General features: G+C 46.7%; 6 protein-coding genes across 6 annotated transcripts; 5 read left to right on the plus strand and 1 right to left on the minus strand.

The window, feature by feature from the left end:
- Window positions 1–1,650: 1,650 nt before the first annotated feature.
- F5891DRAFT_1185712 (uncharacterized protein) lies at window positions 1,651–2,649 on the minus strand (the record flags this gene model as incomplete). The annotated part of the gene is made up of 3 exons (XM_041366583.1): window positions 1,651–1,773; window positions 1,819–2,048; window positions 2,094–2,649. 3 exons carry the CDS (start codon window positions 2,647–2,649, stop codon window positions 1,651–1,653), a joined length of 909 nt encoding a protein of 302 aa, XP_041228642.1.
- Window positions 2,650–3,452: 803 nt separating this feature from the next.
- On the plus strand, window positions 3,453–5,316 carry F5891DRAFT_114491 (uncharacterized protein). Its single transcript, XM_041364989.1, has 7 exons — window positions 3,453–3,667; window positions 3,742–3,812; window positions 3,889–3,959; window positions 4,013–4,432; window positions 4,486–4,800; window positions 4,847–5,162; window positions 5,221–5,316. Exons 1-7 carry the CDS (start codon window positions 3,597–3,599, stop codon window positions 5,277–5,279), a joined length of 1,323 nt encoding a protein of 440 aa, XP_041228643.1. The 5' UTR covers window positions 3,453–3,596; the 3' UTR covers window positions 5,280–5,316.
- Window positions 5,317–5,539: 223 nt separating this feature from the next.
- On the plus strand, window positions 5,540–6,193 carry F5891DRAFT_114531 (uncharacterized protein). The gene is made up of 2 exons (XM_041365000.1): window positions 5,540–6,102; window positions 6,169–6,193. Exon 1 carries the CDS (start codon window positions 5,723–5,725, stop codon window positions 6,065–6,067), a length of 345 nt encoding a protein of 114 aa, XP_041228644.1. The 5' UTR covers window positions 5,540–5,722; the 3' UTR covers window positions 6,068–6,102; window positions 6,169–6,193.
- Window positions 6,194–8,173: 1,980 nt separating this feature from the next.
- F5891DRAFT_947728 (uncharacterized protein) lies at window positions 8,174–8,446 on the plus strand (the record flags this gene model as incomplete). The annotated part of the gene is made up of 1 exon (XM_041374755.1): window positions 8,174–8,446. One exon carries the CDS (start codon window positions 8,174–8,176, stop codon window positions 8,444–8,446), a length of 273 nt encoding a protein of 90 aa, XP_041228645.1.
- A 1,236-nt stretch (window positions 8,447–9,682) lies between these two features.
- F5891DRAFT_1185714 (uncharacterized protein) lies at window positions 9,683–10,366 on the plus strand (the record flags this gene model as incomplete). The annotated part of the gene is made up of 1 exon (XM_041366584.1): window positions 9,683–10,366. One exon carries the CDS (start codon window positions 9,683–9,685, stop codon window positions 10,364–10,366), a length of 684 nt encoding a protein of 227 aa, XP_041228646.1.
- Window positions 10,367–13,013: 2,647 nt separating this feature from the next.
- On the plus strand, window positions 13,014–13,772 carry F5891DRAFT_947837 (uncharacterized protein; the record flags this gene model as incomplete). Its single annotated transcript, XM_041374765.1, has 2 exons — window positions 13,014–13,227; window positions 13,282–13,772. The coding sequence occupies 2 exons, from the start codon at window positions 13,014–13,016 to the stop codon at window positions 13,770–13,772; spliced, it is 705 nt and encodes a 234-aa protein (XP_041228647.1).
- Window positions 13,773–14,375: the final 603 nt, after the last annotated feature.

The following is a 14,375-nucleotide window of genomic DNA, read 5'->3' on the forward strand; positions in this document are numbered from 1 at the left end:
AATGATGCAGTCAATCCAACAAAAATGAAACTGAAATGAAATCACTCTAACGGTATGGCAGTGGTTGAAAGACGAAAGAAAACTAGTCAACCCAATGGTATGGTGATGACAAAAAGAAACAAAGAAAAAAAAGACACCTCTTCAAACCTTCCTTCAACAACAATGCCTTGTAACAATCGTATCTTGAAAGAGTTGTGTGGAATTACAGCAATCAACCCCCTCAGCACAAACAGGTAGAATCAAAGGTCAAGACTAATCAATGCTCAGTAGAACTCTTAGCTCACTGTTGAACCTGCTGCCAAGGAACTCACGATGAGTATTAAACAGAATCAGGAACGGACGTCCTTGGTTTCAGTACCAAGTCCCCTATTCAACAACTAAAGTCTAGCAGACAAGGAAGATCCTGGCTCAGTATCACTACTCAGATGAGTGAGGTCAAGTGTTACTGTCAATCCCTAAAGTCTCCCCACTAAACTATTCGGAGTCTAGATGGACGAAAGAGACAACACAAAAGCTTCTGAAAATATGAATGAAAGCTTAGCACCGAAACTTGAAAGAGAAGAAAGAGAGAGGATCACAGAGAGAGAGAAGAGAGAGAAAGAGCGAAAGAACGAAAAAAAGAAAGAGAAAAACAAAAGAGTGACAGAAAAGAAAGACAAAGAAAGAAAGAAAGAAAGAACAAAAGAAAAGAAAGAGAAAAAGAGACAGAAGAAAACTAGAAAATCAAAGAAGAAAAATCAAAAAAAAAGTTCTGTCGATCGTTGAGCACAGTGAGCTCAAGGTCTTGGTCGTCGTTGGTGGTGATGAGCTAAGGGTGTTGCTGAATGCTGATGCTGATGAGCTTAGGGGCTTGCTGGTTACTGAAAGTTGCTGGCTGACTACTGGTTACAATGACTTTGCTGAAGGTACTTGACAGCCCTGGTCACTGTTGTTGACAATGATCACACTTCACACACAATTTTATTCTGAAAGTGGGGCTTAAAAGCTCTCTTCTTTGGGCAAAAATTTGGGTCTTATATACAAAAAAAAGGGTGGCTGTGCTATGTTTTCCTGCCATCTATGAGGGGTGAGCTTAGTCAGCGGTACCAAAAATCATTTTGCAGGGGTTGCTTATGTTGCACCAAATGAGACCATAATTAGTCAGCATTAGTCAGCATGCTTGGGCTGAGTGTTCTGTCATCACTTGATTTGGATCAAAAATCACCTGACTTAAGATCATGTGATTTAGCATCATGTGACTGAAGGGTCATGTGACAGGCTGATTGTGCACTGCAAGAGAAATATTCATGATCATTGGTGTTCCGTTCTGATGTCACTTTGTTGAATGAGAAAATGACGCGAGGCATGTATTTAGGGTTTTGAGGAAGTTTTCCCAGGGTAACCCATGCGAGAACTATTTTTCACAGTCACCTGACATGTGTGAGATTCAGCCTGAGTCATTGTTGAGGATGACTAAGCAAAATTCATCGCAGAATTAAATATACAAAAATATTCAGCCTGTCTGAGTTCCATTGAAAAGATGAAATGAAATATTTGTCTGAGCTGCATTCTGGCTTTAGAATAGAGGGAAATGGTTTCGTAGTGATTTCTAGGGTATTAGGCTCATGGGAGAGCATTAGTCATCCATGCACCGAACCAGTTTGGTGCAGGTCACCACTCTCGACAGATCTCTACCATCGCCTCAGTCTGTCGTTCGACCTCGGTCTGCAATATGTCAAACCATTGAACAGCTTGGCCAAGGCCCCGTCTGAATGGCTCTTGGATGACTTGTCCCTGTAGTGCAATGAGTTAAGGTTGAAAAAGGCAGACGAAACTCACGTCTGCGTTGATCATCTGAAAACCTCTGCGAGTGTAATGCGTTTTGAGGGCAGAGGCGAGAGCATGCACAGCATCACACGAGCGCTCAAATAAGGCACGATAAAATGCAAGGAGATCGACAGAAACTGCCATACGTGGTTGGGAAGGTGCAGTGGGGAAAAGCCCATGATGAACAAGGACTTGCGCGAGTGTGGAGCATTTGCAGGATAATACATCGATAGAATTGAAACCTGTAACTGTCAGTTGGAGTGATACATGACGAATGAACTACCTACAGTCGAAAAAGATGCAAATACCAGAGAAACACCGTTGTGCACAAGCCTGGCTCGCACAGGCAGATATGACAGGATGGGGTGAAGTGAGAGGTTGCCCATGGGTTCGTGCAGAATATTTGAGGTGGGCATCCACCAAAGTGGGGATAAGAGTTTTCCAAGCACTATAGAGGTTGTAGGCCATCTTGTCTGGTAAGAGACGGCGGCCTGTACCCTCACGCACCACAGGTGGAGGACAGGGTACTTGTTGGTCATGCTGGTCGTCGTTGGTCGCGTCGTAGTCTTGCTCATCGTAAGTGTAACTTATAGCATTGTTAACACTCATTGGGGTTTCGGAATGAGCTGCAGAACTAGGTCTGGGGGCATCAATTTGGAATCCTTGAGGATTCATTAGGGCGGCCATTTGGGCGAGGAGGCGCTCGCGTTTAGAGCTAACGCCTGGAACATGAACAATAGTTTGAGTTTTTTTGGGGTTTCGAGCCTTCTTAGGGCTAACAAAGTGGTGACCTAGCCCTGTAGACGTTGGCTGACTGCCATGCGCCGAGCGGACAGGCACCATAATGAATGACTGTAGTAGCGTAGAAGAAAAAAGACAAGTGAAAAGGGACTTAGCAAGTAAAATAAAATTGGTCGGTGCACCATGGACTCTACCCAGATGTTCAGACAGGGTGTCGAAGAGGATTTATTTCAGTGTTCAGAGGACGTGCAGAAGAGGATCGCCGCGATGATCCAAGAAGGGCCACGATGATCCAAGAAGGGCCGCGATGATCCAGGCAGTGCCACGAGGATGTGCCGAGGTCCTGCCAAGCATTTTAGGGATGGTTTCATAGGTGCTATTTTTAGAACATCCGGGAGGTTGGGTCTAAGAGATGGGGTTGTACCTAACATAATAATACAGTCTCATAGACTTTTATTGATACCGAAAACTGATGCCTGAGGTGTAACAGCCCCCAAATAATAATGCATGCAATCTTGGCAACACGTATGCATTACGAGCTCTGGGAGTCCGAGAATGTTCGAAAGAGTGATCAGTCAGAGCAGCACCCTATGTTGTTGCTACGTTGGCAACCCGCAGAAGAAATTGTGACGACTTAGTCAGGTTCGTGCTACAGGTGACTTTTGCGGGGCAGTGATTTACAAGTACCTAGCACTAGTGTCGTGCGTATATACTATCTGGAGTATTATAGAGCTTCCTGCTGACCTCTCATTCGACCATCTGCGATTGATCGAAGATGTCACAAATTGCTGAATGACTGTTTTGGATTCGCTATCAGCTGCCAAGTCCAGAGCAGCGATGTCAATGTCCACGTCCGAAATCGCTCCTCAATCAAACCACTTGACCTATTGACAGTGCCTATCTCGTTGAAACTACATCTGGCACTGTCTCTTATTCCTCTCTCATCGTCTGCCAACAAATCTCATTTATAATCAGCATCTGCTTGTGATCATACTCACCACCTTGTCACACTCATCGGGATTTCACTTAATTTCGAGTACTGAGAGTTGATGCCAATCCGTCGAATGTGGAAGGTGATAGTAAGGCACCACGTGGTGATGGGAAAAGACATGCCATCACTGTAAGATTCTTCTCTCACACTGTAATGTTGCTTCTCACAGAATCAACTTTGTTTTTCCTTAATCATACTTCCAGTATCAATGCGACCACTCATAAACTTGCACCAGGTGGCCAAGTGACCAACTGGGTTTCAGGAGTCAAGCCCAGTAAGTCGGAACCATCATCCCGTGCATCCAGCATTTCGACTCAAGAGCATCCCTCGGCTACCTTTTCGCACAACAGACGAAATTGGTGATTTATTAGAGTATGAGGCTACTTGTGCGGGGAAGAAGCAAGACAAAGGAAAACCGAGGGTTAGTGGCAGTGATTTATTGGTGCCAATGACTCTGAGCTTGAGTTATTGCAGGAGCCTACAGCTCCATTCATGCAGGCACCGAATCGGAAATCCTCCAAGCGCAAAGCTAACGAAATCCTTGTCTTAGATGAGGTGCCTGCTCAAAAAAAGGCCAAGATCGAGCCTTCTGCTGCACCTGTTCGCAGTGTACCTGCCAAGCTCAAACGCCAACAAAATGTGCCAGTGGACACTACGCTGGAGCACATGAAAGCATGTGACGCCTATCGTACAGTTGACTTACCTGCAGCCATGCAAGCAGACCAGCGCTGGACAAAGAAATATCTTCCTACCATATTACTGTGGGCTGGAAGTTATGAAGACATCTGGGTTATCCCAGACGATGTTCTTCTCCATCACGCTCAGCTTATTTTCGATGCAGTATACAAAGATCTTCATATTGTTCTCGTTCACAATGGTGTGGTACATTCGCTTGTAAGTCCCCTGTTATATTTTATTTTATTTATTAATACTATATTGATCATTAGACTGCTCGGCGCATCTCAGAATGGCGCAGTAATTTTGGCTCAACAGCCATAGCCATTATCATGGACTTCATGACATGCACTTCTGACTGTGCTCCTAGCGATCTAGCAGCATCTCTTGTCCACAATTGGGTCTTCGTATATAAGGACCCTGATAGTCCATCTCCTCTCACAGCTTACCGCTCTCCCTTCATCTTACAGCTGCTTGGCAGGGCACACTTCAACGCCATCAAAGGGTATGTGAAGGTTCCTGCCTTTGACATGCATGAGCTTGTGACGAGCGGGATGCCACGAGTTCTCGCCCTCTCTACTGTAGCGGTGAGTTTGATTTAAAATGGCTTATTCACACTGAATTTGTTTTGAGATCAAGCATGCCCTTGTGTTGTTCAAAAACAAACAACTCAAGGTTCAGGACGTTTTGTCGTCCGCATCATGCAGCAAAGTGGCCATCAAACTACCGAAGATTGTCAACAAATTGACGGAGAAAAAGACCAATACTCCATTTTCATTTTCGGCGACTCTCTGGTCCAAACCAACCAAGGGGTTTATCAAGTCGATTTTGAACAAGCCTGCTGGGTATGTGGAGGCCACCATAGAAATGGCACACACAGCAAATGGTGCCACTGATATGCCGTCGAGCGACGATGAGGAGTGGTACGAGGATGAGCGAGCTATCATTGGTGAGTATGGACTGAATCATTCATGCTTACTCTCACTGACAACCGGGCCCTGCTGCAGGATATCGTTTTTGTGGCCATAGCCATTCAATTTGCGGTAGTCTTCATAATGCAACTTGAACACATCCACGTCCATTCGAAATCGCTCATCGAGTCAAATTTTCGAACCACTTGACCGTCGGCAGTGCCCGTCTCATTGAGGAAGACTCGTGTTACTCACAAGGTTACCAAGTGTATATTGATGTAGCATTAACGTATAATCGTGTCCTGTGTCATGACAGTAGGACTCTGGAATGAATGGATGAATATTAATTTGATATGATGAATCACGTGTACATGGTGTTCAAAATACCAATCGGTGTCACATCCAAGTTGATATACAATCACTCATGAACGCGTCGCGTCCTCTCCATCACAGTGATGCAACAAGAACGTACCTGAACCAACGAAAATCTAGTCTTCAACATCATGCTAAATACTACATCCGCACCCCCACAGAAGAGATCCCGGCGTGTTTCAGCGAAGCTAGTATCTACTCAGGAATTGCAGGTTGAGCAAGCCAGATGCGGACTGGTAGCAGAACAGAGGTACAGAGAACTGAAGAACTCAAATCCGAAGAAGCAAGCGGGCCATCCGAAGGACACCTTCAAGCTGTTTTGCTCGCTATAGATTCACATTTTCCTACTCTTCACTCCTTTATTCAGGCTTTCCTCTTGACAACAGACCAGCAGCAGTCTGCTCGTGTATCAAGAATACTCGGAGCACACGGAGGCGAAATTCTCGCGCTTATGCACCAACATCGTCCCGATGTGATGCATATGTGGGCTGTCAACTGCTGCAACTCTCGGACCTCAGAGAAAGCAATCTGCGAACTCGAAGACAAGGGGGCACTCTCAAATTCTGTGTAGCAGGCCAATATATCGGTTTGGTTGGTTATTGAGATGTATGTGTCATCTGAAAACACGCATACCAGCCTGTCCTCCTGCCTTATTTCTTGTATGTTTTGCAGGACAGAGAAGATGCGACGCGTTCATAAGCCAGGACTTCTTGGAAGCACGACACGGGGTATATTCGGAGAAGTTGAAAGTGTACTCTCAGGCTAAGGTAAGTTCTTCTAGATGCCTTACATTTCCTTCTCAAACAAGGCGGCTGGTTCACGAGACTAGGTCAGCACGGTCTTTAGAGCGAGGAATCTGATTGTATGGTCCTTGTACATGTGAACGTTTCATCAGTAATAGACATCCCAAGGGATCGATATTCGAGAGCTGCCATGACATCACCAAAAGTCCAGAAAACCGGTATTGCCTTATTAGGCTGATGGTCACGAGGTTTACTGGATCATGGGTGATGGCTGCTGAGATGATGATGCCAGCGCTTGATCATTATGATGTCGAGTAGTTCGTAGCTTACCGTTGTTCCTGTGTATGCTACACAAATGATATGCTTTTGTCATTATGATAACATCCTGATATACTTCTGTAAGTTTGATCCTCCCTGATATTCTCTGTGAATCGGCGATGCATACAGTCCAGACTCCACTTTGAATGCCCGGTTAACAGAAGAGGCTTCAAGTTGTCACAGTCGAGTCCATCATGGACTCCTGTTCTTTTACCGCTACGGCTTCGATGTCCATGCCAGACGTACCCAAGCAAACTCCAGACTACCTCACGATGTGGACTCAGCCAACTTCCAAGCACGCCTCCCCGTCGATTGGGTCTCACAATAAGTGTTGTATGCGCAATACAACAAAACAGGTCAGTTGAAACCATATCGGTGCCAAATGTGTGAATCCGTATCACTGCTCTTCTGTGCACGCTCGATTTTCTTAAGTCCTTTATTTGGTACCCTTTGCCACTTGGCCACTTTTGCGCTGTTGGGGTTGGGCTCGCTCTTCAACCGGTACTAGTACCCACTGCTCTTCCCACCACCACCACCACCACCACTCTTGCGGCTATTGGTCATAGTTTATGACCTGAATTTCTGTTCAAGGTAACACTGTCCACCCCTTCTTGTACAGTGTACTTACTATCTCTCCACACAGTGTATCTGCATTTAATACCTAAAGGTGAGTATATGCGCATTGCCTCTATTCCAACGCCTCACTGCAGCCTCAGTGATGTCACCCGACACGGCTTATGTGACGCGGCATGGTGAGAAATCATTTGGTCTTGTATTATATGATCTCTAATTCATTATCAAGTCTTCGCTGGTGCACCGCTTGCTATCAATTGTCTACCTCGTGATACTGCTACCTAGTATATGAAACACCAATCATCCACATGCCTGATAATGTGCGTATTGTTTAGTGAGGAGCCAGGCTATTGAAAACCCACCCAGCACCCGGGAGAGATGCAACTCGGTGGAGTGCAACAAGTCGTCATCACTGGTATGTGATATCTATCTCTGCTCGGCTGATATTGATGATTCACCCCAAGCCATACTGGTCATGACATTCGTCGTTACAGGCTCATCGCTAGGTGCTATCATCCATCCGATCATGCTCAATAACCTCCTCAACAGTCCTCTTGGTTTTTCCAACAGCGTCCGTATAAGCGCAGGGTTGATCAGCTTATTTCTCTTAACTGCGTGTTTGTGCATGTGAACTCACCTTGATCCGCCGGCGATACCGGTGAACTATATCGTGGCGGCTAGAAGATGTATTCACGATGTACTGTTTGTGCTCCTAATAATAGGGTGAGACCTGCAACGTACATTCCTGACTTTCTCCAAATAACCATTCTGCAGAGGCTTTCTTTTCCAGATCGGGTTCTACTACCCGTTATTCTTCTTTCAACTAGACTCTATCCAGCACGGTATCAGTGTTCATTTTTCGTTTTACTCTGTGAGTTCCAGCAATACACGAGTCATCCGCGGCGTCTGCTGACAGAGTCTCTAGTTAGTGATATTAAATGGATCCAATTGCTTAGGGCGATTCACGTCAGGGTTTATTGCGAGGTTCACGTGACAGCTGCAATGTGCAGGTTACATGCAGCGATATGAAAGTGTTAGCACTGATGACGGACACCGGACATCGTCTTCTCGCACGATACCGCAGGATGCAGAACAGCGGGGATCTCAAACAATCCATAAAGCACTTTGAACGGGCCTCGGATCTCTGTCCCATGGATCATCCCTACCGCCCTGCAGTGCTGTTCAATCTAGCCGTGGCAAAGTCTGTTAGTTGCCAAGCGGATGGAAGATACTTCGACCTCGACATCCCCATCTCTCTTTTTCAAGGGGCCCTCGACTTGCACCCCACTGATCATCCAGACCGAAGTGTCACATAGCTCTATCTTGCCATCGCTTTGCTCTCGCGGTTCGCGAAACGGAGATTTCAAATGGATGTTGATACAGCTAAAGAATTGCTGAGCGACGTAGCCGATGTCATATAGTATGTACTACAAGAATAATATGTGCTTATACTAGTACCATACCACTGCAATAAGCCACTATAAGGTGCTGGAAATTGTTCAGGCCTGCTCAGCAGCCATCATATGTCAGTCATGATGCATGACCCATCAGCTGATGGTTAAATGAGCAAAAATTCAGTTTCATGATCTTACCATCTCGGATGACCTGGGGCTGGGCTGGGCTGATGGGCCATGGTGGCTATGGTGAAGCTGATACCGGATGATAAGACCTGAGCATACCTTATCTAGGTTTGGGACTTTTGGTGATGGAGCAATGCAGCAGAATCAGGCAGGTAATCATCATCAAGATCATCATTGTTGGCGAGCTCATTGAGGTCATCGTCATTTTCGTACAGCACAGCCGCGACTCTGAGCGGAGTTGGACTTGCCCTGCAAGATGTATTTCCTGTGTTGGTGGCACCATGGCGGTGGCGGCGCATCAGAGAACCTGCGAGAAGAAGATATCGTTATATTGTAATATATAGGAAAGGTTTTCATCACGTTGGAATATAAAGTGATATATGACTATGTAAAAGCATTATAATCAACATAATCCCCAGCAAGAACTTACTGGTTTACTGATTACTTGCATCCACGCACTGACAGGTCGTGGGCTGCATGGCGGATCTTTTAAAAATGTCAAATGAGGTGAGCATTAACATGCACATGTCCAGCTCAAATTCTTTAGCATGCACCAAATTTACAGGACACTACTGTGGAATGAATGAATATTGAATTTTGGTCCTGGCATGATGAATCACGTGCCCACGGCGTCCAATTCAAAATACTCGCGTCCAAGTTACAAACACTACCGTATCATGGCATATATCAATGACGATATCGCGGACAACGATAAGCTTTCTCGCAGTGACGACAATCCTAGAACATACCCATTTCCATGTGGACAATTTGCTGGTAAACGGCTCGACTCTGCCTCGAATAGCTTGAGGCGGTGGGCCCAGGGCAACACAACCCCAGCTTGCAAGAAACTCCTGGGTCAGGACTACGCACAGCAATTACGGCTGACACTAAGAATCAATTCAGTATTCTGCCCACATAAAGGCCCATCAACAATATGAAGAAGTACTTCTGTCCGAAACCAGAGCGTGACAAATGCCTATGGCCCGTGAGTCGGAAGTTCCCCAGTTGCGCCTGGCATTCGGTGTTTACTTTTCCCAGTATCACAGGTTCAAAGACATAGTTTGGAGGTATTGGATATATCTCCAGACTCACCGATGGTCATACCACCCCAGAGCACCTGCACATGTGACAGGGCAACTTCTTAGAAGATGGGATGATGGCCGCGGCGCTGTGGAGCCGGATGATGGTCACGAGCGCGATGATTTTGTAGTTGATGATGACGACGATGATGACGACGACGAGAAGGAAATCTACCAAGAGGATGGTAGTGATTTTGAAACAGACAACACCACCCACGATTTCGCAGTAGATGACGACAGTCACAGGCACGACGAAGAAGACCATACTAACTCTGAGTCTACAGAAAGCAGTGATCTAGATGGATCTGTCGCACAGGCAGAAACGCTCTTACCCTTTCACGGGAGTCAAAATATCTCTCAAACCTCGGGCTCAGATTCAGATGACGATATACCTTTGGATGAATTGCGCAGCAAGACTATAATAAAGCGCCGAAAGAATAAACGGCACGCGTCCTTGAACAACCGTCAAAGAATTTGTTTTTCGGGCTCGGGTGAGGAAACTGACACTGCTGATCAGCCCCCGCCGAAACGTCTCAGACGCAGGTCCGAACATGAAGGTGCTATAATATTCGAGTGAGTGTTTTGAATACCGATGCCAGGACTCCACGTAGTTCGTTAACCTGCCGAGACCGATTCCCATGATGCAGAGTCCGATGAACCTGAGACCTGCCATCGCCATCAACTCTCTCAACCTCTCAGTACTTTGTCGTTGTTTCAATCCGCTGGAAGCCCAGACAGTGATGAACTCCCGCACGCACCTCGCAAGTCTGGAAACGGCGACTCGGGTGTGCACGATTATGATACTCATATGAATACACCCTCGCGCCTGGGAAGATGCTATCGTGCACTTTACACTTATTCAGTCAGATGAAAATGCATAGGCACCGAGCATCGCTGAACTCGTCGCTCGTCGTGACGATTTCAGTGATACTCGGTGCCTATGCATCTTCACAACAAGTACTTCTGTGGTGAGCCTAAATTAATCTGGAAGCAATTTGAAAACCATGGACCGTACCCTACCGTACCTTTCATCCTGATCTAATCGGTGATCATCGTCATGCAAATGCAAATGCTCCTGATCGCTATCGGTTTCAAAATACAGCTTCGATCAGACCGTCATCTAGATCTAAGCATCTAGATGTCGAGTATCTAGATATCGATAGCCTACCCGATTGCGTATCCCTCAAGTGAGCCTACCCGGAGACTGCCATGTCTGGTACATTCATTCTGACCGAATACACATCATGGCGACATTTAGGTCGAGGAGAAAAAGTGAGTTGCGCTGTGATTATCTGATGGTGCAATCTCAATCTAACGACGTGGATGGCGTTCGGCATGAAGAGACGTCGAATCATGATGTACGCTTTGGAGAAGTGTGCAACTTGCTTGGAAACGACCTGCATCGACATTTCAGGGACCCCCGATTCAAGACAATATCAACTAAAGACGCGCAATGCCAGGGTCACTTTGGTTGTCAACCTAGTTCGGATTACAAGGTCAGAAACATGATCAAAACGGAACAAAGGATGTTCGGTCCTAGTGATGGCTGAACCAAGTGAAGATAAAAGAGGAACAAGTATATGTCAGGACGGTAACCGTTCGCTGATCTACTTGTCATTAGGAACCGAGGGGCTGACTCGGGTCGCAGACACTGGTTTGCGGAAGAAAATCTTCAAGATCCGACTTAAGATACGAAAAAAGGGAAATATGTGTCGAAGTCGCGGGTATCACATGGAGGCGAACTGGGTGTTCACGCGTTCACGAGGTGCCTGACAAAGGAACAGACGTAGTTTGCTCTCGCGCTAGGAGTATTAATGTATGATTTAATAATATCGAGGACAATCATACGTGCGGGGAATATATTTATATTATCGACCGGGGGATACCATTTTACGTTATGGATGCGATGTGGTGTGCGGGCCCCGTTCGGCGATTGGATTTTTGATGAAAAGAGGCCTACTGCCTATCAGTCCATGACATGCATGATGACTTTGGACATCACGAATGCTGCGCGCGGAAGGATGCACTTTTCACAATGCATTTCGTACATGTAGTCAGCTGTCAACGACATGACCGTGACAGAGATCGGAAGTCGTTGTATCAGGCCTGACAATAGGTTCCGTGGAGAGAATGATAAGTTGTATTCGAGCGATGTACAACGGCCTCGAGCTCGGCCCCGAATGGATTGATACCTGTCAAAGTGACCAGCTATTGGCTAAGCGAGGAAGGAAATGTCAACTGAACGATGGTGCTCATCTTAGACTGGTTCATGCATCGTAGGTCCCACTGTCGCGGAGTGTCCAATCTTTCCATCTCCAGGATTGTCGTCATTATGTCCTCCGAGTCCAAGTCATCGCCAATGATGGTAGGGCAACTAATCACTCACTAAACCCAACTGCCCATGTTCCGGGAGCAGATGCTATGTTCCGTCAGAAGATAATTCAAACTCCGTGCAACTCGGGCAGTTGCGGCTATTGAATACCCCTGACTTGACTCGATCATCACGGGATCCCATGTACTACGCCACATTTTCCCTGCTAGCTGACTCAATTTGCTTGTGGGAAGCGCGTCTCCCTAGATATAAACTCGACAACATCCATGCAATAAGGTCTCCCAATCTTCCACCGCCAGCGTTTGCATTGTACTGGTTTCCAAGTAGATCTCCCAAGCGAGTCACTCGGGCGCGTAATACGAGGCAGTACAAGATTCTACAGCAGTTTCCGTTCACGTACATTCATCATTGCAGTGCACACTGCTTCACCTTTATCAAGCCCTTGAGAGGTCCATTTATCCCCTGTTCACATTGTCCTTGCATACTCTAAACACCAGCAGCCAACATGTTTAATGACATGCCACCCCTGGTTGACGCGGACCCCAATATGTGGTCGCAGCAAAATATACCCCCTCCAGCAGGTGCGACATTTACTATGGCAGGTCATCCACCCCCACAAAATGCATTCGCTGGCCAGGGGTGGAATGCGCCTATGCCTCAGCCATATCCTCCATTCCAAGCAACATCCCAAGCGGACTGGGCGAGGTGGGCTCAATACTATCAAGCTCAGGATCCGCCACCAGCGCTACCTATACCAAGTCCTTATGTACCACACCTGCCCCTGAATCCTCAGACCGCTCAATATGACCACTTCCGCAAGCGAAGTAATAGCGCTCCCCCAGCTGGTCCTTCCAACGCTCCTTTTAACGTAGAGCAACAAGCCGCGCCGTGGATGTGGAATGTCAGACCTCCCATTCAAACATTCCCAAGCACAAGTTCATACCCCCCCGCATCCGCGGTCTCCATGACACGATCATTATCTACAGCATATGTGCCTCCAGATTGGCCAGGAGAGCGCCCAAGAACCTGGAGACATGGCTTCAAATTCAAGTCGGGTATTTCATCCCTGCTATTCCGAAGAAAGTCTGTATCAAGACTAGCCGATGGTAAGTTATGCTTGAGTTATCCACTTTACGAGCGATGCTGATTAGCAGCAGCAGCCACCGATAGCGCCCGGTTCAGACTTGATCCGATCCTGCGAGACGACAAAGATGTGATCCTTGATCTCCGTCGCAGCCAACATTCCCTTATAATTCGAGAGCTGGGGCGCCCAGTAGTCGCAAACGACTTGATGGGACCCTGCACAAACCCACCGACAGTGTTCATGCGTCTCTATCACACGCGCTTACCGTGGTACATCGACGTTGTGCCGTCAGGTAATGGCTCCTACGTCACGCTGGGAGACTTGTTCATGAATATATGCCAATCCCTCGCTCGACCGATACACCACGAGGATTACTACAACGATGAGCTAGATGCCGATGACAGGGAAGAGCTTAAGCAGACGTGGCAGAAGCGTTGTAGCAGCAAGAAAGAACGTATGGAAGGGGTGAAGCAGGTTGATTTTTTGCGAGAAAAGTACATGTTTCTGGGGTTGACTCGCGGAAAAAACGGCATGTGGCAGCTGAGTACAGGAAAAGGGTACCCATAGAGCATATAGAGTGAGGAGATTTCGTGGTTCTGGTGAGCCGCAATTCCACCACTTCATCGTTGAAGATATTATGCTTCCTTATTTCTTCTTGCATTGTATTGTTTTCACAGTCCGCCAAGCGGAGTCTAGAATACTTATACCCTACTCAACTGTTCGCGTACTGTGTGCGTGCCCCTTACCATACACATCAGAGACATAGTGTATCGAGTCAAAACATAGCTGTCAAGACGGATATCTGATTATTTGATGTGACGAGATGACATGATAAGTACACTTGTCACCTTGTTACATCATAATATTAGATTCTAAGCTGGTGAGTTGTAACTAGTCTGGTTCTAAACGAGTATGTAAGGCTAGCTACAACTCACGAGCTTAGATTCCCCATGCGTATCGGCGCGTCTTCGTTGTTCATGCACATGTACGCAGGCCTCTTGCACGTTGCATATATGATGCAGTCATGTCGTCTTTTGGCGCGAAGATCATTTGGGGCCCGAAGTACGCAACTGTGTCCACTTATTGGGTTGCGTCGATTAGGTGCCGGATGATGGATCTCATGTCATATATAAATCGAGGAATTACCATCCCTAGAGACTTCAGCTGGGC

This window comes from Suillus fuscotomentosus (assembly GCF_016647785.1).
Source record: "Suillus fuscotomentosus strain FC203 chromosome Unknown F5891scaffold_14, whole genome shotgun sequence".
Classification (NCBI taxonomy): domain Eukaryota; kingdom Fungi; phylum Basidiomycota; class Agaricomycetes; order Boletales; family Suillaceae; genus Suillus; species Suillus fuscotomentosus.

What these genes read in the sequence shown, in the direction of transcription:
- F5891DRAFT_114491 (XM_041364989.1), top strand. Translation starts at nt 3,597, where the DNA reads ATGCCAATCCGTCGAATGTGGAAGGTGATAGTAAGGCACCACGTGGTG. An exon ending in GGTTTCAGGAGTCAAGCCCA is followed by an intron (nt 3,813 to 3,888) that starts GTAAGTCGGAAC and finishes TTCGCACAACAG; the next exon opens with ACGAAATTGGTGATTTATTA. An exon ending in AAGACAAAGGAAAACCGAGG is followed by an intron (nt 3,960 to 4,012) that starts GTTAGTGGCAGT and finishes GAGTTATTGCAG; the next exon opens with GAGCCTACAGCTCCATTCAT.
- F5891DRAFT_114531 (XM_041365000.1), top strand. Translation starts at nt 5,723, where the DNA reads ATGCGGACTGGTAGCAGAACAGAGGTACAGAGAACTGAAGAACTCAAA.